The sequence below is a fragment of the Sus scrofa genome, chromosome 2 (genome assembly GCF_054392235.1).
Source record: "Sus scrofa isolate SSC_HxYL_T2T_F1_AM1 chromosome 2, Sscrofa_HxYL_maternal_Yorkshire_Landrace_v2.0, whole genome shotgun sequence".
In the NCBI taxonomy this organism is placed as follows: Eukaryota; Metazoa; Chordata; class Mammalia; order Artiodactyla; family Suidae; genus Sus; species Sus scrofa.
This window is the reverse complement of record NC_139384.1, coordinates 27,167,303-27,191,950: the sequence shown is the minus strand read 5'-3', so window position 1 is coordinate 27,191,950 and position 24,648 is coordinate 27,167,303. Positions and strand designations below refer to the sequence as shown.

The 24,648-nt window shown below is 36.8% G+C and overlaps 1 protein-coding gene across 1 annotated transcript in view; it reads left to right on the top strand.

The window, feature by feature from the left end:
• LOC146405289 (uncharacterized) overlaps positions 1 to 24,648 on the top strand; it is a 74,215-nt gene that overhangs the window by 29,741 nt on the left and 19,826 nt on the right. The window contains exon 4 of the mRNA XM_085011675.1: positions 12,680 to 12,765. Coding sequence (XP_084867801.1) covers positions 12,680 to 12,765 — 86 coding nt within the window. The remainder of the gene's footprint in view (positions 1 to 12,679; positions 12,766 to 24,648) is intronic.

The following is a 24,648-nucleotide window of genomic DNA, read 5'->3' as shown; positions in this document are numbered from 1 at the left end:
AGACTTTCTCATTTACAGACCGCATGAAAGCTGAGCTCTATTCATTACTTCTTCCATACTTAGGGGTAAATGAGAGTGAAAATTCAGGACATTCAACTTCTTATGATACTCTATTAATCACAATGTATCTTTGTAGACACAAACATAACATAATCATCAGGCTTTCCTACCAATGCCTAATTAACTACAGATGCTCACACGTACACAAATATATTCTTCTTAAGCTCATGAAGCCTCATAATTCAACATATCATAATGTCCAACTACTTTCCCCTTTTCAGAATAACAGTTATTGTCTCATGGGCTTACTTACATTTTTTTATAGCCACTTGTGTGCTATGTGCTCCTTTCACATCCATTGTACTTCCACAATCATATGAATTGCTGACCACTTCTCATTCTTTCCTAAGATAATGAAACGTATTTCTTATCAGTCTCCCCTGTTTCTTCTTGCTTGTCATTACTGGCTTCATCGTTGAACTTCTCTTTTCTCATTGCTTCTAGCCAGTCTTGTAGTACTCATCACTGCTAGCCATTGCTAAAGGCTACAATGATTCATTTTTTAAATAAAATTTTTAGGAATGTGGAATTAGAAACTATCATTAGAAACAGATGGTGAAATGCAGCTCAAAATAAACCAAACAACAAGTGTGAGGTCAGGGTCTGATAACATAGTAGAAACTTTGCCACTTTTTTACTTCTTGGTGGTAAGCAAAACTCATGGTGTCTTTGGCTTTCAGTTCTTTCTCTGTAAAGGATGAATAAAAGGCATACAGTTGTGCATGGAAGAGGGATATATGTAAAGACGCTTATTATTTTTCCTGTTATAAAAAAGTGGAAGTAAAAATTCATAAGTAGGTAAATGGTTAAATAAAAATTATATGCTCACATAATATTGCCCTAAGAATGTCACGGAAAGACAGACATAAAGTAATTAAGTGAAAAAAAATCCAGCTTAGTTATACATTTCGTTGTTCATTCATTCAAATGTTGAATGTAGCTGTGAGGCACTAAAGCTACAGTAGTGAAGCCAGTAGTTCTGTTCCCATAGCTTACACCCTCCTGAAGGAAATATAAGGAACAAAATAAATTAAAACTGAACTATAATATATTAGATAGTTAAGTGTGATAAGGAGGGATAAAATAAAGTGTGAAATGGGCTGTGACACACAGCAGACATTGGAATTTTGGATATGGTAGCCAAAGATTGCTCCCTTATGACAGTGGCTTGTGAATACAGAGGATTCTTGGATGAGGGAGCAGGGCATGCTGGGAGGAGGGAGCAGGACATTCTGGAAGGAGGGTGCAGGGGTTTCTGGGAGAAGGGAGGAGGGATTTTTGGGAGGAGGGAGCAGGTCATTCTGCGGGGGGAGGGAGCAGGGTGAAGTCTCACGTGCCTCCTGTGTTTGTGGGACATAAAGGAGGCTTTGAGACTAGGGTGAGGAGAGGAAAGAGCAGGAAATGAGGTCAAAAGAGTAACAGGGAGGGCACCATGTCATCTGGGGTCTTCTTAGGACTCTTTGGCTTTGACTTTAAGTAAAATATGAAGCCACATGGGAATTTTGAACCAAAAGATTGGCAAGCTCTGCTTTCGTGTTATGCTAGAATGTTGCTGCACTGAAAACTGACTTAGAGACAGTAAAAGAGATAGCTGAATAGCATTTGAGAGGCTACTGAAATAATTTAGATGTGATTCAGTGATGGTTTACACTGGGATGGTGGCATGGGGAAGATTTCCGGGAAAAAATATATATGATGTATACAATTATATATATTATATATATTTTTATTTTTTAAATTGAAGTGTAGTTGCTATACAATGTTATATGTTATAGGTGTACAATACAGTGATTAATGATTTTAAGGTCATATTCCATTTATAGGCATTATAAAATATTCCTGTGTTGTAGATTACTTTATGCCTACTAGTTTGTACCTCTAACTCTCCTACTCCTATCTTGCTCCTCCCCCACTTCCTTCTCCTTACCAGTAATCACTAGTTTGTTCTCTATATCGTGAGTCTGCTTCTATTTTGTTATATTCACTAATTTGTTGCATTTTTTAGATTCCACAGACAAGTAATATCATACAGTATTTATCTTTTACTTATTTCACTTAGCATAAGGCTCTCCAGGTCCAGCCATGTTGCTGCAAATGGCAAAATTTCATTATTACGGCTGAGTAGTATTCTGTTGTATATACATACCACATCTTCTTTAGCCATTCTTCTGTTGATGGACACTTAGGCTGCTTCCATACCTTGGCAATTGTAAATAATGCAATTATTTACATTGGGGTGTATGTATCTTTTCAAATTAGAGCTTTTGTTTCTTGGGGGTATATACCTAAGAATGGAATTGCTGAGTCATATGATATTCTATTTTTAGTCTTTTGAAAAACCTCCATACAGTTTTTCACAGTGGCTGCAGCAATATACATTCTCATCAACAGTGTAGGAGGGTTTCTGGGCATATATTGAAGGTAGAATCAATAATGATCTGATGATAGACCAGTGGCCATAAGAAGAGTTAAGGATGACTTAAAATTTTTTGATCTGAGCACAAGAAAGATAGAGTTACATTGTACAAAAGTAAGGATTCCTGAAGGAAGAAGTTGCTGAGAAGTAAATATAATATAGTCTTATTTTTAAATTATGTACATATACATACACACATGTGTCATGAAAATTCATAGCAAAATAACATATGGAACATTGATTGAAGTGGCTACCTCTAGAGGTTTTAATTATAGAGATGTGAAGATGGATGTTTATTCTTTTATTCCATCCCCTGCCATTTTGATGTAATTGTTTACAGCATACTTGCTTTTATACCTTTATTTGCAATCGATAAAAGAACACCCCTTTCATTTCTGGAACACCCCACTTACTTTTTAGATAAATCAATTTCCAACAGGATCTGCAAAGCCTTCAGATCTTTGTGAATGTAGATTGCAGACAGTTCTGTGATTTATAAAATACATTAGGGACATAAATTTCAGTCCACTTCTTGGTTGCAGAAATTGAACAGAATGTGGACTTATAAAGTATTTGTTCTAGTCATTTACTGTATTTTAAAATATTCTATCTTCCAGATTCATCCCAACATGTTACTGAGAACTGAAGGACAAACCATATCCCAAGATGTTACTGAGAACTGAAGGACAAACCATTAATTTACTAGGGAGCTACCTTCACTGGGCTTGGCCACGTTGAAGGCTCAATCAATCCTCTGCAGGTCAATGGGTCTCACCCTGAGAACATTTCAGTAGCAAATATCTGACTTCTGTCTTCTCTGTGGTCACAGATTGAGTAGAGGTTCCTAGCAATGCTCAATGCATCCTGCTTGGCTGAAATTAATAGACTCAGGTTCTTACCACTGACTTGCTCTGTGACCCTAGACAAGTCATCTGAACTCACTTGCTCTTTCTTAATTGGGAAAGAAAATCAGGAAATGAATATCAGTTCCTGCATGCCTCATGGATAACTTATGGGAGTGTCAGAGGTACAGTAATCTCTTAATTAGCAGATTACTTGGAAAGACACACTTTTATACAAAAATCTAAAAATATCAAACTTGAAAATCAGAGCTCTCTGCTTTTACAGCATGTCAACAATGCAATTGCATCATTTTCTTTGCCCTTGCAAGGGGTATCTAAGGCTTATTTTGACATCAAAGTAATGCTTAGGTTGGGGCATGAAACCAAAATTTCAAAGGCTAAAGTATAAATACTTTAGTATAAAATAATGATGTAAAGAGGAGTGTCATTCATTACTTTCACAGTTAAAGTTTTTTTTTGTTTGTTTTGTTTTTAAACTTAAGATCAGTTTCCTCTTCCCAAATGCCAGGGCTTTCCTGCTATTACTCTATAAGGTGTGTAGGTGTCAAATCATTTTCTTGGGATGACAGGTGTGAAGGGGAAATCAGAACAAAACTTGGTACAAACATACCTTACTCTGGCTGGATTATCAAGTGAGGTGCTAAAAGCTGATGAGGAGGTATCTGTAACAGGGCTCTAGGCTCCTGTGCTTGGAATTTGCCCTCGAGTGAAGGTGGAGGGAGGGGCTTGGTAAGTGATGACTGAGCACACAGAGGTAACAGGTACTAAAATAACGTTGCTCCCAGTGATCTCTCGCTAGGTCTTTGTTAGTGGGTCTTCTACCTCTTGTGTCCACGTCTTGGCACACACCCTTATTTACTCACTGGACCTCACTGTTAGTGAAGAAAACCACTCCATATCTCTCCACGTATCAGAAATGCTTTATCACTCTTCTTAAACTCTATGCTCCTCTTATTTGTTCACAAAAGATGTCTTTTGGTTCAACAAGTGGCAGAGAAAGAGTTTGGAGGAAGTACCTCCACTCTACATATGGCTGGTAACGGTGGAAGGCAAAGGGGAGATTTAAGATGTTTGGCTTAAGAAGCTCTTCCCCTCCCTTAGGTATTCTTTAGGAGATGTAGTAAGATTTGACTCCGTGGCCACTTTGGAAAGCTGGTTAGTATCCTCTTTGCTCCTGGCCCAGATCCCCAACCTGGACAGAAAGACTTGTTTTCCCAGCAGCTGGAAGGGGTGGTGGTGGGTAGCCCTCAGCCCTCAGTTCTTTCCAGGTTTCCCGGAGTTGCCATCAGCTGAAGAGCCTCTTCACACAAGGTCACTCCTCCTTGCTGGGGGAAGCCTGAATCTAACGGCTGATCGGTGGTAGTGTACAATGGCAGAGCCGCATCTCTCAAGTTACAATAACCCTGAAGCATTGCCATATGGCTTCCGGGATCTCCATGGAGTCGACTTCAGCCTTATTTTGCTCAATCTTTCTTTCTTTTTGTCTTCCATGGGTTTCAAGTTTGCAAACCCTCTCTAGTCAACTTCCTGCATGTAAATCTCTGTTGTAGAATCTGTTTTATGGAGAAACTAACGTGCAACAGCTACTAAAGTTGGAGAGAAGTATATTTATGTTCCAGCAATTCTAATTATATTCCTTAGAGAAACTTGTATATATTTGCATCTGGATCACGTTTGAGAATGTTCATAGCAGTGTAATTTGTAAGAGTTCCATACTGGAAAAAGCTAAATAAATCTAACTATCCATCAGTAGTAGAATATATGAATAAATCATGGTAAAAATCAGACAATCAAATACATACACAATAAAAATGAAAATGAATGAACTATAGTTTTGCATACCATACCATGGATGAATAATATATAAATCTGATAATCTACACATTTATATCTATAACTGAAGAAGCAAAACACTGAAGAATATATATAGTATAGTAGATAAATATGTATATGTGAGTTTTTATGAATATATAAATATGTGTGTTGCAAATCACCATGGGCAAAAATTAAACTGCTGTTTTAAAGACGTATGTATCAGTGTTTAAGTGAAAAGTAACTTATAGTGAAAAGTAACTTACTGGCATAAATTTCAGGATAGTGATTATTTTTTAGAGAAGAGGATTTATAATCAATTTAGAACACTCAGGAGGCTTCTGGAGAGTGAATATTTCTATTACTATAATGAGATATTTGCTTTTGATTGCCTTTGACTGTTGGACTGTACTTTTAAAATGTGGCTCTGCTTAAGGAAGGACTGTGGACCCAGATTTAACTTGGTTGCACGCCCTTAAGAGATCTTCCAGAACCCATCTATTTCGGTATGTGTATCACTAGGAAAATCAGTGGATCTTGAGAACTCCCCAAGCATAAACTACCCTGAAACTAACTTTTCTTTAGCCATAGACTATCTCTCAAAGAAGTAAAGCTTCGGGCCTTAAATATGAAGCTGGTTCATCCAATCAAATTTAAGTGGAAATGTTTTGTTCAAAATGTTGGTTTCCAATTGGCTTTTTTAAAAATAGTATTTCAAATTTTTTAATTTTATTGTTTTTGTTTTTTCATAATTTTTATTTTTTCCATTATATTGATTTACAGTGTTTTGTCAATTTCTACTATGCAACAAAGTGACCCAGTCCCAGTCATATATATATATATATATATATATACACACATACACACACACATATTCTTTTTCTCACATTATCTTCCATCATGTTCCATCACAAGTGACTGGATATAGTTCCCTCTGCTCTACAGCAGGATCTCATTGCTTATCCACACCAAATGCAATAGTTTGCATCTATTAACCCCAGACTCCCAGTCCGTCCTATTCCCTTCCCCTCCCCCTTGGCAACCACAAGTCTGTTCTCCAAGTCCACAAGTTTGTTTTCTGTGGAAAAGTCCATTTGTGTCGTATATTAGATTTTAGATATAAGTGATAATATATGGTATTTGTCTTTCTCTTTCTGACTTACTTTACTTAGTATAGGAGCTTTTCATTAATTCATTCTCTTATTTATTCATTTAGCATGTATGTGCCTACTTTGTCTCAGACATTGCTCTTAGAACTAGGTGTTTGTAGACAAGAGCAAAAATACAGACAACAAATCCCTGCCTTGATGGAGCTTATCTGTAAACAGGGGCTTTTCACCTTATCTCTCCCCCACCACCTGAGGAGGGGCAGAAGGCAGCACTGAAGCTTACCTTCTGTGTCTATATGAAAAGCCTCTTTTATATAGAAACAAAGGGGGGAAAATTAAAACTGAAAAAAACAAAACCTATTTCTGGTTCCACACCTAAAATTAGATCACTGGTTTCTAAATGGATAAATAAATGATTCCTTTCCCTTCTATGTTATTTCTAATTTCAGTAATGAAGTTTCTGGCAGAAAGGAACATAATCAGGTCATGAAAGCTCACAACTAAAAAGATGGTGAAATCATAATATCTGGCAATGAAACAACCTGTTTTAAGCCTTCTTCTAGTCTTAAAATCAGAGTGAGTTTTGAAATGTTTTTCAATTTTTTTATGCTTTAGAAATTTGGAGTTTTCAATGTCCAGTACGTAAGATTGCTATGATGAATAAAGGAAATCGTGGATTTAAAATACCTGGTACCCAGAGAACACCTTGTTCATAGCCTCACCAGCATCCTTTTCCTACATTTCCACTCCTAACAAGACCCCCATAGATTTCCCAGCCACTCTGTTTTGAGAGATTTGACTCCCATTTCCAGGGTGAGAATTTGGCCCTGCTTAGTTTAAGCTACTTGAAGCATCCCCCTTTTCTAGGTTAAGATACTGATTTAAAGATGGCACTTAACTCAGCTTTGGACAGTGAGACTCAGGGGACATTTTTTGTGGGCTTTGAGAATGATTCCTTACTCTAGTGCATTGAACTCCCCAAAGAGATACCTTTACCCTCCGCTAGATATGAATGAAGAAGCAGTCATTGCTGGAAGCCATTGTGCAAGGAAGCCAATGTCCTGAGAAAAAGAAAAAGAATACAGTTCACTCTTTGGAGATGTTTTTGAATTATGGGACCAAATGTCTTCTCTGGATATGTTAATTATGTGAACTAACAGCTTAGTTCAATTTTTCATGCAATCGAATTTAAGTGGAAAGGTTCTGCTCAAAACACTGGCTTCTGCTTGTTTTTATTTTTTTTATTTTTTATTTATTTATTTTTTTTCCCCTCCCTAGGGCCACACCCACAGCACCTGGAAGTTCCCAAGCTAAGGGTTAAATTGGAGATGCAGCTGCCAGCCTACACCACAGCCACAGCAATGCCAGCTCTGAGCCGCGTCTGTGACCTACACCACAGGTCACTGGCAATGCTGGATCCTCAACCCACTCACCGAGGCCAGGGATCAAACCTGAATCCTCATGGATACTAGTCAGGTTTGTTATGGCTGAGCCACAGCAGTAACTCCCTGACTGGCTCTGAACTAAATATTTTCTAACTGTGTTTATCACTTCTGCCAATGTGACCTTGCCCCATAGTGTGTAGCTGTCCTTAATTTCAGTTTTTTGTTATATCCAATTAAAAAATTCTGAATCTCTCAATACATAATAACTGTTCATTAAGTGTAACAATGATAATTTTAGTCATATGGCAAAATGTTTTGAATGTCACTGAGGAAATTATTTAAAATATCAATGAACTTTTTAAATACGATAGCATATGGTCTATAAAATTTCACTAAACTGTTTTAATTTTTCTTCTGGCATGGAATACTAAAAAGAGAAGACCTAGAAGGAAATACGTGGATTTACATTCTTTAATTTACCATACAAATTAAAAATTTACATATCTAAGTTTCATCTTCATAATATTTGGCTCCCTTGCCTCTATACCTCTCTTCTGCCTTTTATTTTACTACCACTCGCTCTTTCTTGCCCCCAGAAAATGCCTCTAAAATCTCTGAAGCTGTCAGATTTCACAAGCGTGTAATTTTACTTTAGCTAAATTCTAAACACCAGCAAGTGGTGAATTTGACGTGGGAACTGTAAAAGAGTCTTATCTACAGTGACACAACTGCTGCCCCCCCTAATATCTATTAAGTAGCACAGGATTATAGTGTAACAGCTCTCAAATTGCTTGTGACACCTGCATGAATACCAAATAGATTCGTTATGTTCAGACTTATTACAAAAAGCACTTTCTGAATTTTAAATGATTAAGACGCTTACAAATTAATAGCTACCGAGTGCGTTGCCTTTCTGAAGGTACGTATATTATGGAAAGATCACAGTTCAGTTAAATGTAGGCAACGACACAAATAATATGGCCACTTAATAGAAAGTGTCATTTGGAGCAATATTCCTAATTTTGAAAGCTTTCAAATGGCATTATTTTAAGCAAAGTACACCCCCTACTTTAAGTGCTCCATGTCATTCTCCCCTTCTCTCTGGAGATGGAGGAAAAAAAATAAAGGAGGAAGAAAGTGATAAATGTCCATATTATGCAGAATTTGCCTTTTTGAAATCCCATTCCCCATTGCACTAGCTGGGATTTTATAGAGAGATAAATCACAAAGAAATAAGAAGCCAGTAATGAGATAGAAGTATATTTGAAATATGGATGCAAATTCTTACCACCTGCTGAGCAAAAGTAGTCTACAGAGACTGTCCTGGAAACTGCGATGCCATTAGCATCTTGTAAGCTCTAAATTTGCAGCAGAAGAATAGAGGAATTATGTCTGTGAAATGCCAAAGGCCGATCTGATTTATCTCTCAGCAGAATGTTTCAGCCACATCTACATAAATATTTTAACAGAAATTTAATTTTCATTTTAGTCACACAATAAATCTTTTTATTACACACCATCATTTTGTCCTAAATACATTGCCTTTTTTATGCAATTTGTGTTCATTCTTTTTTGTGTGTTTGATAAATACAATTTTAATATACAGAGGAACAATGGTTTTATTTACACAAGAGCCTTGCCGTAGGCTGTTTAATTTTGGCCATGAATTCTATTTATTTTAATGCAATTTCTAGGAGAGCTATCAGTTGGCTTATATATAACTTAAGCATCTATTCCTAAGCCTTCAGGGCTTCAGAAAAATAGGGGGAGTGAGAGGATGTGGAACTTAAGTAATGCTACAGGTGCATGTTCTATATTGGATCTGGGTTTAGAAGAATCAGCAGTAAAGGTACACACACCACTCTGGTGTCCATCTCATTGTCAGTGGGTTTCACCACGTGGACAGTGACAGTTGTGGGCAGTGTGAGTTTGAAGGAATTGCACCTGATTTAAGTTTCTTGTGTCACACTGATTTATTGGCGGTGGTGATGTTATACACACCAAAAGTTATGGTCAGTCCTTTTGAACACCCCCAGAAGGACAAGGGGAGGTATTGCTTTTCCAACTTGAAACACACAGCACTAAACAGACCCTATTGGATGCACAGTGGATGTTTATCTTGGAAGCAGTTCCTCAAACCAATTTGACAGTTGTGGTCAAAATATTAAAATTTCCACTAGCAAATGGGTCAACCAGCTGGTGTTACAGACAGCCGTAACAATAAACTCTGCCTGTATCATTGCCCTTTCAGTTCTGTTTGAAAGTGTTTTATGCCATAAGTTACTAATTTAAAAACTTAAATTTGAGGGTTTAATTTTAAGGGTAAGGGTGCCTTAAAAAGCATAATTTATGTAAGTGCTAGATCTTGTGTCTCTACCAAAGCTTATTGAAGTTGAGGTTGAGCATGGATGAGCAGGATGAAAATAGATCCATATTTTTTGGAACAGGTAATAAATTAAGAGTTTAAGACGTGACTTTTTTTTGGCATTCCTATTTCTATATGAAGAAGATATAAATATATTTCTGATAAGCAATTGTTTGAAATGAAATGGTAGCATGCCAGCCAGTCACAGCCAGAGGTCTGTTTTTATTTTCTTTATTTCTAAGCAAATGACAAAAAAAATAATCTATTTTCATCCAAGTCCCTATGTAAGATTTTTCCAAACACTGGCTCTTTCATTTTTTTGGTTTATTCTAGTACTTTATTGTATGGTCTGAGATCCAAGAAATATCTTTGTTCTCAGCTATATAATAAACATGAATCTCTCCCTGAAAAAAACATAGTGACAACAGAGCGATTAAACTGTGCCTAATTTTAATAAATGGACATTGGATGAGGAAAATTGATTAACTCAGACTTATTGGTACCCTTATTACTTAGAGGTGGTCCCCTGTGGCTTTTTCAACTTCTTCATATCTTCCTGTATTGTTTGAATTTTCTGCAAAAAAAGCTCTATTTTTTATGAAGGAAAATTATTTTCTCTCATTTATACACAATTAGTTAATAAATTAGTGTTGTTTATACTATTAATTCCCTTTGTTATCTCTGTCTGAATGCTTTTACTTTATCATTTTTGCATGTGAATCCTAGCTATGTGCTGACGACTGTTTTGTATGCTGCCCTTAATCATTCATTCATTTACACACTTGCGCATTCATTCATTGTTTATCATGAATAACACACTGTTCTAAGCGGTATGGAGACTTCTGTAAAAGAGGGAACAACCCTCTCTCCAGCTTCTTGGAACAGCTCTTTTTTAAAAATATCATGTAAATCAAAACTACAATAAGATACCACCTCACACTAGTTAGAATGGCTATCATTAATAAGTCTACGAATAACAAATGCTGGAGAAGGTGTGAAGAAAAGGGAACCCTTTTATGGTGGGAATGTAAATTGGTACAACCACTATGGAAGACAGAATGGAAGTATATCAGAAAACTAAATATAGAACTACCATATGATCTAGTAATCCCACTCCTGGGCATACATCTGGACAAAACTTTCATTCAAACAGATACATGCACCCCTATATTCATAGCAGCACTGTTCACAGTAGCCAAGACATGGAACCTCAAAGTCCATCGACAGATGAATGTATTAAGAAGATGTGGTACATATACACGATGGAATACTACTCAGCCATAAAAAGAACAAAATAATGCCATTTGCAGCAACATGGATGGAACCAGAGATTCTCATACTAATCAAAGTAAGTCAGAAAGAAAAAGGAAAATATAATATGGTATCACTTACATGTGGAGTCTAAAATATGGCTCAGATGAACCTGTCTATGTAACAGAAACGGTCTCACAATCATGGAGAACAGACCTGTGGTTGCGAAGGGGGAAGGAGAGCCAGTGTGATGGACTGGGAGTTTGGGGTTGGTAGATGCAAATTATTATATTCAGAATGATAAGCAATGAGATCCTGCTGTAGAGCACAGGGAACTATATCAAATCACTTGTGATAGAACATGATAGAAGATAATATGAGAACAAGAAAGTGTGTGTATACATATATAAAATGTATGTATGTATGTATGACTGCATCATTTTGCCGTACAGCAGAAATTGGCAGACATTGTAAAGCAAGTATACTTTAAAATTTTTCAAAAAAAACTCATACATACCACACTGTAAGTTTTTCAAGACCATGATGTTATCTATCTTTGTAACTCTAGTTCCAAGACAGTGACTTGAGCATCCTGAGCTCTTGAAAATGTTTGTTGAAAGAACAAGTAAATTACCTTGCACTCCTTATGGGGAAGTAGTTTGCTAAGCATATATAATCTTAGCCCCAAACTTTGTCTTGCTTTGATCAAATTCATGAAGTAAAGATAAATGTGGTTTGATTGCACACAGGCTTTCCTCATTATTGTACAGTATGTATACTAATAGCTATTGTTTCCAGTCCCAAATCCACCAATTATCAGCTCTGTGACGTTGTGCCTCAGTTTCCCTGTTGTTAAACTATAGGTCGTGGTCAATTACAAGTAACTAAGTCCCTTACTATTCGAATGGAGTGAGGTAGGGTGTGTACAGCCTGAGCCTAATGCTTGGTGCATATTGAATTCTCAAAAATCCTTAGTACTGTTATTATTTGTATACATTGCTGTTATTATTGTTATTAGCATTATGATCAGAGATTTTGACTTATAGTCAAGCCCTTCTCTTGCTACCTTCCATGAAGAAGCAAGATTAACTGGTTTTAGAATCTATAACGTCACACTCTTCCCTTGGCCACACAGGGACTATAAATATCTTTATCTATTTAACTTATTTGAAGGTACCCAACATCCTAGTTACAACCCAATTTGTCAGGTTTAATATTCACTGTGCTGTTTGGGCTGCCACATGATTCTGCAGAGAAAATAAGGTAAATAGCTTTCTTTATCATCCCATTCCCCATGATGTTCTTTCATATTCAAAAATAATCAGAGAAAATATTTCATCTTTCACTTTCGTTAAATCTGTGGAAACTGCCTTTTCGATTCTGATTACCAAATTTCCTATTTGTTATTTCTTTTCTAGAGAGTTGAAAGGATATGGCTTTTTAGCAAGGAGAAAACTGAATGGGGCTTCAAACAGATATTCCTGAAGAAAGGTAGCTGGACAAGGTAACGACAGTCTTGAGAATTTCTTAAATGAAAAGTATGATGGAAGTGTCATATTGGCCAACCTCTACCCTCCACTCTCTGATGCAGTTAAGTGAGGTTGAAAGCAGTATTTCACATTTCCTGCCCTTAATTTAAGGAAAGGTTAACATGCAGGGTTTGCATACATTCCCTCTTTGGGTTGTGATCTGAAATCAGGTAAAGCTGGGAGGAGAGACACATATGGCAGAACAATGTTAACTCTTAAGACGTTGATTTCCAGAGACAGTCTTTTTAGCTTTGGGCTTCCACTCTTTACTTCATTTTTCAAGTGTAAAGATAAAACCTTGGGGAGTTCCTATCGTGGCACAGCAGAAACAAATCCGACTGGGAACCATGAGGTTGCAGATTCGATCCCTGGCCTCACTCCATGGGTCAAGGATCCAGCGTTGCCGTGAGCTGTGGTGTAGGTCGTGATGCAGCTTGGATCTGGCATGGCTGTGGCTGTGGTGTAGGCTGGCAGCTGTAGCTCCGATTTGACCCCTAGTTTGAGAACCTCCATATGCTGCAGGTGTGTGGCCCTAAAAAGACAAAAAAAAAAAAAAAAAAAAAAGTTTGGTTCGTTGATATTTGAGTGGACTTGGACTTGATGAAATCTGTTTAGCTCCACTACAAACTTCAGTTTAACTGTGTCCCAAAGCAGGATGCAGAAAAATGGATCTCACTCTTTAGAACACAGCTTCTCAATCTTGGCCCTATTGAAATTTGTGCCAGAGAATCACTTGGTCTGGGGAACTGACCTGTGCATTGTAGGATGTTTAACATCATCCCTGGTCTCTATCCAACCAAATGCCAGTAGCACCTGCTCAAATTTATGACAGCCACAAACATCTCCAGACCTTGTCAAGTCTGCTGAGTGGGAGGGGGAAATATAATCATGTTTCCAACACTGGGCTTTGAGCGTCACATTCAGTCCTTACAGTACCCCCAAGAAGTAGGCGTTTCTGCTTTTAGTTTCAGAAAGCTTAATTGATTTCCTTGTGGTTACACAGATAGTAAATGATCTTTACTATGTAAATGATCTTCTTTACTCTGTTGGCCATTCTGATCCTTCTTTTGACATAGAAACAGAGCTTCCAAATCTTATATTCTCAGTTGTAAAAATGGGCAAATTATGGAAGGAAAAGGGACACATAAATTTTAGATAGTTGCAGTTGGAGAGTATAGAAAGAAAAAAGACATAATGTAATGGCCATTATGAAGTATAAGATGAGAATGAATATGAAGATTCCAAGATATTATCACTAATTGATATTAGCTCATTTTGCGGCACTATGTTTGATAATCATTCCCTTCAAGATATTAAATTTCTCTTACTAAGTAGTTTTGGCGTCACACAGATTGAAAAGACCCAGGAGAGGGAATATAGCCAATATTCATAATAACTTAAAATGGAGTATAATCTATAAAAATATTGAATCATTATACTGTACACCTTAAACTAATATTGTTAAGTCAGCTGTATAAATCAATAAAAAACACCTATACCAAACATATATATGTCAAATATCAGTCAAATACAAAAGAAGGACTTAGGAGAAGTGAAAAACAAATACAATGTAGAATCCTAATTGGATCTGGATCCTAGAGCAGAAAAGGATATTAGTGGAAATTTAATTGAATCTATGGTTTATTTCATAGAGTTGTTCCAATGATAATTTCTTGGTTTTAATGATTGTGTGATGGTTATGCAAGATGTTAACATCAGGGAAAGCTGGGTGAAGGGTATATGGGAACTCTCTGTATTACTTTTGCAACTTTTCTGCACTTATACCATTTTAAAATAAACATGTTTAAAAATACAGAAAATAAAATTTATTAATAATGAAAACAAATTGTATCAAGAAGCAGGAAATCTAGGTTTGTGCTGCTCTTCTACAACTTTCTAGTAGAATTATTGTCCTTGGAAAACTGTTAAAAAGCTATCAATTTTAGTTGTCTCAACTATGAGAACAAGTGATAATAATATTTAACCAATTTGAAGGCAGGGTGCCAGGCCAGATACCCTGGAAAGGTTGCTCTGATAAATAGTTGCCCATCTGTCTATCTAACATATATCTGTCTCTATAGATCCATCTAAAACACATGCACATACACTCACAGAGCTTTCCATTAACATTCAAATCAAAACTTAACTTTGACTTTTAACCATAGAGTGTGAAACGAATATTTAAGAGCTGTGAGAATGAGTTCCACTGGCCAAAAGGATTTAGTATTACATTATTCAGCCATCACACTAATGTGGGTTTTTTAGGCAGATGAAAGATTACAGGAGGTTGTTCTCATAATGAGGATGAGACTACGTACTGTACCTAATGTTCTAGAACTGCCATTAGGAAACGCAAGTATATCACTGCTCCATTCTGCCAAGATAGTTTCCCTTGTAACTTCTCTTGTAAGAAACTTAGAGTAAAATGAACCTTATGTGAAAAGTTTAGGATTCCTTCCTCGGCACATCATTTGTCCCAAGACATCCCAGCCTCTATCCTCAAAGTTCACATAAGAGGTGCTGGCCTATAGTCAACACTTACTATGGGGTCAAGACAATACTAGATGCATTGCATAAATCAATGCATTTAATGTCTAAAGGAGGTTTTAATGACAAAAAGACAGGTTTGGTGTATCTGCATTAAAGACGGATGTTACTTTTAAATCATAGTGAGACCGTCCAGATCTTCTAACAAAGTTTCCTTGGGAATGCTCTCACGAAGACCTTACCAAGTATTGCATGTCATCGTATTGCAAAAACATGTAAAAGTTGTGTGTTCTGTTTTGAATTGTGGCCAGTATCCTTATTTTAATTTGGTCAACTTCAAAGAGATAGTCTAGATACAGATGGAAAATAAGCAGAACTTCTTTTGCAACAGCAGAGGAGCAGATTTCTATGCAAGTTGGCAGTTGGTGACGCCAAATGCAGTTGTAGCCTTGAGAGTGTGGGCAGCAAGGGTTTTTACATTCCATAAAAATATTACCTTTGGTTGTGGTTCCTGAAATTCTGAGAAGTTTCACATTGATGAGACGAGCTATTTCTCCACTCTGTCCTACAATACAAATATAAGAAGACGCAAACTATTACATTTAGAATGGATAAGCAATGAGGTCCTACTGTACAATGCAGGGAACTATATCCAATCTCTTGGGCTAGAATGTGATGGAAGATAGTATGAGAAAAAGAATGTATAAATATGAATGACTGGGTCACTATGCTGTACAGCAGAAATTGACACAACACTTTCAATCAACTATACTCTAATAAAAATAAAATATCATTTAAAAAATAAAGAGGCAAGAAAATAGAATGTAAAAAAAAAAAGAAAGAAAGAAATGATGCCTGAATTGGAATAGTCATATTGTACCCCTTAATTTACCACTGGAGTTCCCGAGTTTATACATATGTTACTTATCTTCCTTGGCCCTGACACTGCTTTTCCTCCTTAGCTTTGAAAAGACTTATTTTTTTTCTTATGATTCTTATGCTTCTTCCATCCTTCTATAAATTCCTTCTTGGGATGATGATTCTAATATTGTTCCTTTAGTTGAAGTTGGAATTGATATTTTACTTTTTTAAATGAATTGTATAAAAATAGGATCGAATTCACTTAATATTACTCCAGAAGAGCATCTCCAAAGAACTTCTATAATTTAAAAAAAAAAAAAATGAATCTGTAATCCTCTACCCCTACCCTAAACCAATTCCCAAGTCATTTTTTCTTTGAAATATAAATTGAAAATGGAGAGCTTTCTCTGAATCTTTATAGGAGCCTGCCACCTACCCCATCACTGTTTCTAGCTTTCAATTGTACTATTAGAACTTCAAAATTCTGAATTAAACCAAAGATACAAAGGCAGCTGCCAATATTCGACTCCCACAGTAACACGACCAAGGCATTATCCTCTTGTTCCTAAATAGTTGGCTGGCTGAGAGAGGTTTCTTAGATAACACATTAAAAAGTGTGTTTTAAAGCATGTGGAGACCATCCAAAAGTAGAGCAGGAATCTCCAAAAGGAAGTAGCTACAAAGAACATACAGGATATCAAAATCATTGATAGACTCCTTGAGATGCACAGTAAGATGGCATCTAACAGCTTTCTGATGTGGTTGCTTTGGCAGAAACTGGGTCTGAACCACTAGCCCTGTGAATACAGGGAAGTCTTGCCAGAGAGAAGGAGCTGTTTCTGATATCACTTGTCTTAGGAAGAGGCAGATCCTAAGAAAGAAGATAGAGACTTGAAAGGAAGGTCTCCAACAGGAGAGAGAGACTTCTTTGAGAGCAGTCCTTCCTTGGATTTGGACTCTAAGGATTTGTGATATGTTCAAGAATGCGCTGAGAAAGATGATTGCTGCCAAAATAGAGCTGGACCTTATGAGGGTGGTCTGGGCTAAGGGGGCTCCTGGGAGAAGAATCATCTTAATGTTAGATCGGTTAGGTGTATTTGCTTTTCTGGAATTGTCCCTGTTAGCCTAGATCATTAGTGAAGTCTGGTTTAAATGCAAAAGCTCAGCCAACTATGACATTGAGATTTAGGGAAAGGGTCAGTTCAGGCACAGGAAGGTGAACACCAGAGATGACAGTCTTGTCCCAAGAGGAAAGAAGGGACTATGAGATATAAATGCCCCTTCCCATCCTTGGAGGATAGGGATTTGATTCTGTCCAAGGGAGCTATAGGTTTTTTCCAAGGAGAATTAGAATCTCTTAGCAGTGAAAGTGAAATAGATGAAACAGCAGTTTGTGCCATCTGAGTTCTTTCTCAGTACATCCTAACAGGACTCTTTTTCACTTTGTGATAAATTAGGACTCAACTTCCTCAAATCCTCTTAATTATTTATATTTCATTCTCTCTTCTAGTTCTTTAATTTCTTGTTAGGATAGGTGATGCATTAGATTCTTGGATCATAGACAGAGGTTAGTCTAAATAGGGTAATTAAAGTTGTTGTTTCTCAAGTTTTTTTTTTCAGGGACTTTGCTCTCTCTTTTTCTGTTTATTTTGGAAAACACTAAACCAAAAATAAAGATGCATTTTATAGTTCACTAACATTTTTTTCTCACTTTTTGCTTTGTCTTCTGATATCCCAAAAGCAACTGAGACAGACCAACCTTAGTACTGTCAATGGTTTAACATTTTGCAGTAGTGTGCTAGAACTGACTAGCCCAGAAGGGCTGGCTAATAAACATTCAGGAATTTCATGAGTTGGGTGCTAACCTATTAATAACTTGAAATTGGTCATGGGAGGAGTATTTACATCAGCAAACTGGAATTTGCTATGAATCAGAGGTCCTCTTCCTCCTCCTCCTCCATCATTTTTCCAGAGAGCTGGCCTACCAACACATCACCAATATGGGTGTTGGCATCATAAATGTGAGGTAAAAATTACTTTATTTTTAACTGGATAGATTTTCAAGAGGAGACGATTGTCAGAGAAACGTCTCAACTTTGTAAGATAAGGAATGTAGGAAAAAGCTGTTTATTTTTTATTGTTCCATGTCTTTTTGAAATGAATCTCTGAGAGGAAAGGGGTTACCTCCAAAAACAATGAAAAAGGAGCAAGAGTAGGGCATCATAGGGCATACATTTTTTTTTTTTTTTTTTTTTTTTGTCTTTTGTCTTTTTGTTGTTGTTGTTGTTGCTATTTCTTGGGCCGCTCCCGCGGCATATGGAGGTTCCCAGGCTAGGGGTTGAATCGGAGCTGTAGCCACCGGCCTACGCCAGAGCCACAGCAACGCGGGATCCGAGCCGCATCTGCAACCTACACCACAGCTCACGGCAACGCCGGATCGTTAACCCACTGAGCAAGGGCAGGGACCGAACCCGCAACCTCATGGTTCCTAGTCGGATTCGTTAACCACTGCACCACGACGGGAACTCCCAGGGCATACATTTTGAAAAAAAAATTCTCTATTTAATTTGTCCCTAAAAATGAATTCCTGCATGATGTCTGTTATATAAGCAGATGTCCTTTTCAGGCACTGATGTAGCCCCAGGGAATGAACTTCTTAGGACTAGCTTGCAGCCTACCTTCCTGGAGGTAACTAGCCAGGGACTCTCTGGCACTGGCTCTGTTGCCTACTCCCACTAATAAAAGTTAGTGTCTTATGTTTCAGGAAGCCAGTCAATTAACTGAGTTCTTTTGTAGGAACAAACTATTTGATTTAACTAACACTGAGGCTTTCTTTTTATTTATTTATTTACTTTTTACATTTCTCCTTTTAAGTCCTCATTTTGAGCCAAGAGAATAGAAAGAAATAAGAAAGAGGTAGGAGGTGAGGTGAGCTGGTAGAGAAAAAAACAACCATTTGACTTAGCTTGATGAATGGAGTCTTTCCTATTTATTTGCCGTTCACCTATTATCAGCAGTGGGTTCTGTGTTTATTTTTTATCGCTGCTCTAAGAAATGACCACAAACTTGGTAGCATGGTAGCATCAAATAACAAATATTTATTCTCTTAATCTGGAGGTCAGAAATGTTCAAGGTCAGTTTCATTTGATCACAATCAATGAGTCCCCCGAGGCTCTAGGGTAGAATCAGTCTCCTTACCTTTGCTAACTTCTCCAGCTGCATGTGGGCTTTTCCACTATCTTCAAAAGCCATCCACATAACATCTTGCTTCAGTTATCACATGCCTTCCGCCTTCCTAGTCAATCTCCCTCTGCCTTGTTTTTAAAAGGACCCATGGATCACATATTGAACCCATCAGATAATCCAGGAAAATGTCCCCATCTCAAGATTCTCAACTTAATCACATCTGCAAAGTGTCTTTCCACGTATGAGGTAACATTTGCAAGTTCCAGGGGTTAAGACCTAAATATTTTTGGTAATCAATATTCAGCCTACTGCAGGCCTTTCAGAGAATGAACAGAATGCCTGATGCCCCTTGGGAAAATTTGGGGTGGCTAGGAATTGCCCACGAAGCTGCCCCATTTTGTAAATCCAGCATGCCTTAAATTTTTATACTTGGGTTCTCTCCACCTCATCTGCCCACCCGTCCTACCTGCAGATTTCAGGAGATACCAACATTTCCTCTATTAAGCCATGTGTTAAATGCTATTGAATCCAGTCACACTTTCCTTCCCCATGTGAAACCAATACTGGGACCAGGAAGGAAAAAAAAAAAAAATCTTAGTCGCTTCTTGCAGGAATTACTTGCTTTTGGAAGATAAGGACTTGAATGAAGTGAATAATTTTAACAAAACTCAGCAATCTCACTTGGATATGCTCATCAGTCCAACGTTATTATCATCAGTTCTACACAAGCCTAACATTTTCCTCCTGTGAACGTCTCACCTAAAATCCTTTGGCCCATGACCTGAAACCATGTAAATACCACTTACTAATTCCTTCCTTTTGAGAAACTTCTAAGATTCTGTCCAGTGTTTTTCTTTTACAAGAAAGCTAATAAACTGTGCTTCATGAACAAGTTTCTCTGGTCATCTTTTGAGGAGTCCTGCCAACACTGAACTCTTGAAACTTCATGGAGACTTTTCATTTACTGCTGTGGAGAATTTCCTCAGGCATTACCATAATCCTCAAGTTTACCTTTCACACTGAGGATCGTAAATACAATAGAGGTTATTTCTAAAAGCTATTTCTTTTTACACAAAGATAGTTCATCAAAAAAGTTATGACTGAGAGAGACCATTGCTTAGTTTAGAAGATGGCAGGGGCAATAAATGAAGTTGTTTTTCTAATTTTTTTTTTTTTTTTTTTGGTTCCTCTCTTAAGTCCGTAAGTGAAACAAAACAAAATGTGGTTGCTTTTTTTTACATTTACTTCAGGTTAAGTAATCTCTGTGACTTAAAGTTTGTTAATAGAGTACATCCTCAGTATTCTGAAGCGTTGACTCTAGATAGCTGAAAATACTAGCAATTAAGATGTCATCGCTTATTAGTTACAGAATTCACTTCAACACACCCTTCTCTTAATCTGCAATTCAAATATGCGCCTGGTGTTTCATAAATCCCATCTAACTTCACTTTCCTTACAACCTTGTTGGGTAGCTGTTGGAGACTTGAGGGGCTGGTAAATCACACCATTCTTCCCTAAGTGTTCTGAGCCTATTGACACCTGAACAGTTATCAGATTGATTGAAGGACCTTGAAATACAAATTTTGTCCATAGAGCTGAATCAGGCCTCATGACATTTGATCTTTGGTCAAATGAGTTTCTTCTTTTGTTAAATAATTAGATTTACCGAACCAGGCTTAATAGCCTTGTATCCAAGGATAGGCTTAGGAATCACTGAGTCACTCCTCTTTGATGAGGAGAGTGTGGAATGGAGAGGAACTCTGGCAGTGTTATATCAATAGCTTCTTTATGGAAGTGTAAGCTTCCCCTGGAAACAAGAAGATTGGAAAAATTCATTCTCTCTTATACAGGTATTATTATCTCTGTTTCACATTGTGGAGCTTTGGGATAACTCTGGAATATTTAACACTTTAAATGTTAATTTGAAAATGCCAGAAATGGTATCATGAGCCTTGAATGATTTCCTTGTTCCTCCCTCCCACCCTTCCCTCCTTCTGCTGTTATATTCAATTATAAAATTGTTCATTTTATAAAATATGAATTATTTTATAAATGTCAATTAGAACAAATTGATTGATGGTGCTGTTCATTCAGCTATATCCTTACTGATTTTCTGCTTGCTGCATTTATTAATTACTTTAAAAAAAAAAGATGTTGAAGTCGCTAACTCTGATAGTGGATTTATCTATTTCTCCTTGAGGTTCTATCAGTTTTTGCCTCATGTATCTTGACACGCTTTGGTTAGATGCACATGCATTAAAGATCTTTAAGTCTTCTGGGAGAACTGACAACTTTATTATTAGGTAATACCCCTCTTTAACCCTGAAAATTTTGTTGTCTGAGGTCTACTTTGAAATTTACATAGCTGCTCAAACTTTCTTTTGACTAGTTTTAGCAAGGTATACCTTTCTCCATGCCTTCACTTCTTTTGTACTAATATGTCTGTTTTTAAAAAAATGAGGTGAAATTCACACACTTAGCCATTTTAATGTGAACGGTTCAGTGACATTCAGTACATCCACAATATTGTGCAACCGCCACCATTTAATTCCAAAATGTTTTCATCACCACAAAGGAAGCCCCGTCTGTTAAGCAGTTACCCCATCATTATTCCTATTTCCCTATCCCCTGGCAACCACCAGTCTGTTTTCTGTATTTATAGATTTACCTATTTTGGATAAATGGAATTACAAAATCTTTGACCTTTTATCTCCAGATTCTTTCAGATTGCATGTTTTTAAGATTCTCCAACAATGTAGTGCATATCAGTTCTTCATTCCTTTCTGTGGCTGAATGATATTCTACTTTATGTATATATCACAATTTATCCATCAACCTTTAGACTATTGTGAATAATGCTGCTGTGAACATGTATGTGCATACATTTCTTTGAGTACATGTTTTCAATTCTTTGGAGTATATACTTAGGAGTGTTTTGTTTGTGACCTCCCCAAATTCATATTGAGATCCAGTATCCAATGTGATCTTATGTGGAGGTGGACCCTTTGGCAAGTGACTAGATCATGAGCACAGAACCCTCATGAAAGGAATTCGTGCCCTTAGAAAAGAAGCCCCAGAAAGCAACTTTGTTCCTTCAACCAGTTGAGGACACAGCAAAAAGACAACCATCTATAAACTAGGAAGTAGGTCCTCACCAGACTCTGAATCTGATGACATCTTGATTTTCCTAGGCACCAGACTGGACTGCCCAGGCTCCAGAACTGTATGAAATAAATTTCTAGTATTTATAAGCCATACAGTCTCTGGCATAATACTGAATGCCACCCTAAGGACCAAGGCAAAGTGAAATTGCTGAGTCATTTTGTGATTCTATGTTTAACTTTTTCAGGAATTAGTTAAACTTTCCCTTTACTTTTAACCATTTATGACTGTATAAAGACTATATAGTTGAGTCTTATTATTTTAACCTATTCTGACAATCCCTGTCTTTTAAGGGATTGTATTTTATTTAGACTATTCATATTTAAAGTTATTATTGATATAGTTGGATCAATATGTACTGCATTTGTGATTGTTTTCTATGTTGCCTTTGTTTTTTGTTTCTCTCTTTCTTTTCTTTTCTTTTTTTTTTTTTTTTGTCTGTACCTGCAGCATATGGAATTTCCTGAGCCAGGGGTTGAATCCAAGCAGCAGCTGTGACCTATGCCACAGTTGTGGCAATGCTGGATCCTTAACCCATGTGCCACAGCAGGAACTCTCTTCTTTTTGTTTTTATAATCTTCTGTTTTTTTTTTCTGCTGTATCTAGTTTTGACTAAGCATTTTATAGGATCCCATTTTCTCTCCTTTCTTACTATATCAATTACTGTTTTAATCATTGCAGTAGAGTTTGCAACATACATTCACAGCTAACCTAAGTTCACTTTCAAATAACACTACTCTGCTTCAAATGTAGTGCAAGTATCTTGTAACAGATTATTTATAATTTTTTTCTCATGACTTAGGTATATATACCAAAGATTTGAAAACATATGTTCAAACAAATACATGTACATGTGTGTTCATAGCAGTGTTATTTACAATAGTCAAAAGATGAGAACAACTCAAATGTTTAAAAATTAGCGAATGGATAAACAAACTGTAGTATGTGCATACAATGGAATACTATTCAGCCATCAAAAGAAAAGTACAGATACATGCCATTTTTAACTTATCCGTATTCTATAATCACCCAGTTGTTGTTATTTATTTGATAAAACAATTATCTATTAAATCAATTCTTTACCTTCTGGTATTCCAATTGGTATATGTTACTCCATCTTAAATTTTTCATGTCTCTTTGATATTCTTTCTCATTCTTTTTTCTCTTTGCATTTCAGTTTGAGGAACATCTGTTGCTGTATCTTCAAGTTCACTGATTCTTTATTTGGCCATATGCAGTCTAGTGATGAAGCCCATTAAGGATATTCTTCATTTATGTTGCAGTCTGTTTGATTTTGAACATTTCTTTAGAGTCTTTCTTGAAGTTTCTATTTTTTTGCATATATTACCCATCTATTTTGCATGTTGTCTCCTTTTTCCATGAGAGCTCTTAATCATTGTGATTTAAAATTCTCCAGTTGATGATTCCAAAATCTGAATCGTATCTGATACTGTTTCTGATACACACTTTGTTTCCTCAGATTTTGTTTTTCCTTGTCTTTTATTATAACTGGTAATTTTTGTTGAAAGCCGGACATGATGTATTGAGTAATAGGATCTCTGGAAAATAGGCCTTTAGTGTGAGGTTTTATATTAATCTGACTTGGAGTTGGGCTGTGTTTAATGTTTGCTACTGTAAGTGCCAAACACTTCTGTTTCCTCTGGTGTCATTGTTTTCTTTTACTTGTCTTCAGGTTTGTCTAAGAACACGTAGGCAGAGTCTGTATTGTAGTCCATTCAGCTGTATTCTGCTCTTATTATACTGAAGATCTGTTTCTATGTTTGGTAAAGTGCACAGAAGAAGAAGAAGAATTATGTAAAACTGTGATTAAATCTCAGTCTTTTAATGGGCTTGTGACCGTGGGCTACGACCTTCACAAGTATTTAACTTTTTTCCCCCCAATTAAGTGAGACAGGAAGGCTAGAGGAAACTGAGTTGAATAACTGCCCTTTCCCCAGATTATAGGAGGATTTTGTAAAGTCTCTTGCCTTAAAGAGTAGGCCTTTATTATAGTGAATGCTCTGGGCATATATCAAAATGGTCACTTTTTCTTGTGCCATAAACACAAGGGAATTTTTCTTCAAATTTTACTGTGAAAAACTGTGGGGTCCCTGGAGGTAAAATTCTGAATGTGTGGGAATCTGTAATATTAGCCCCTAAAG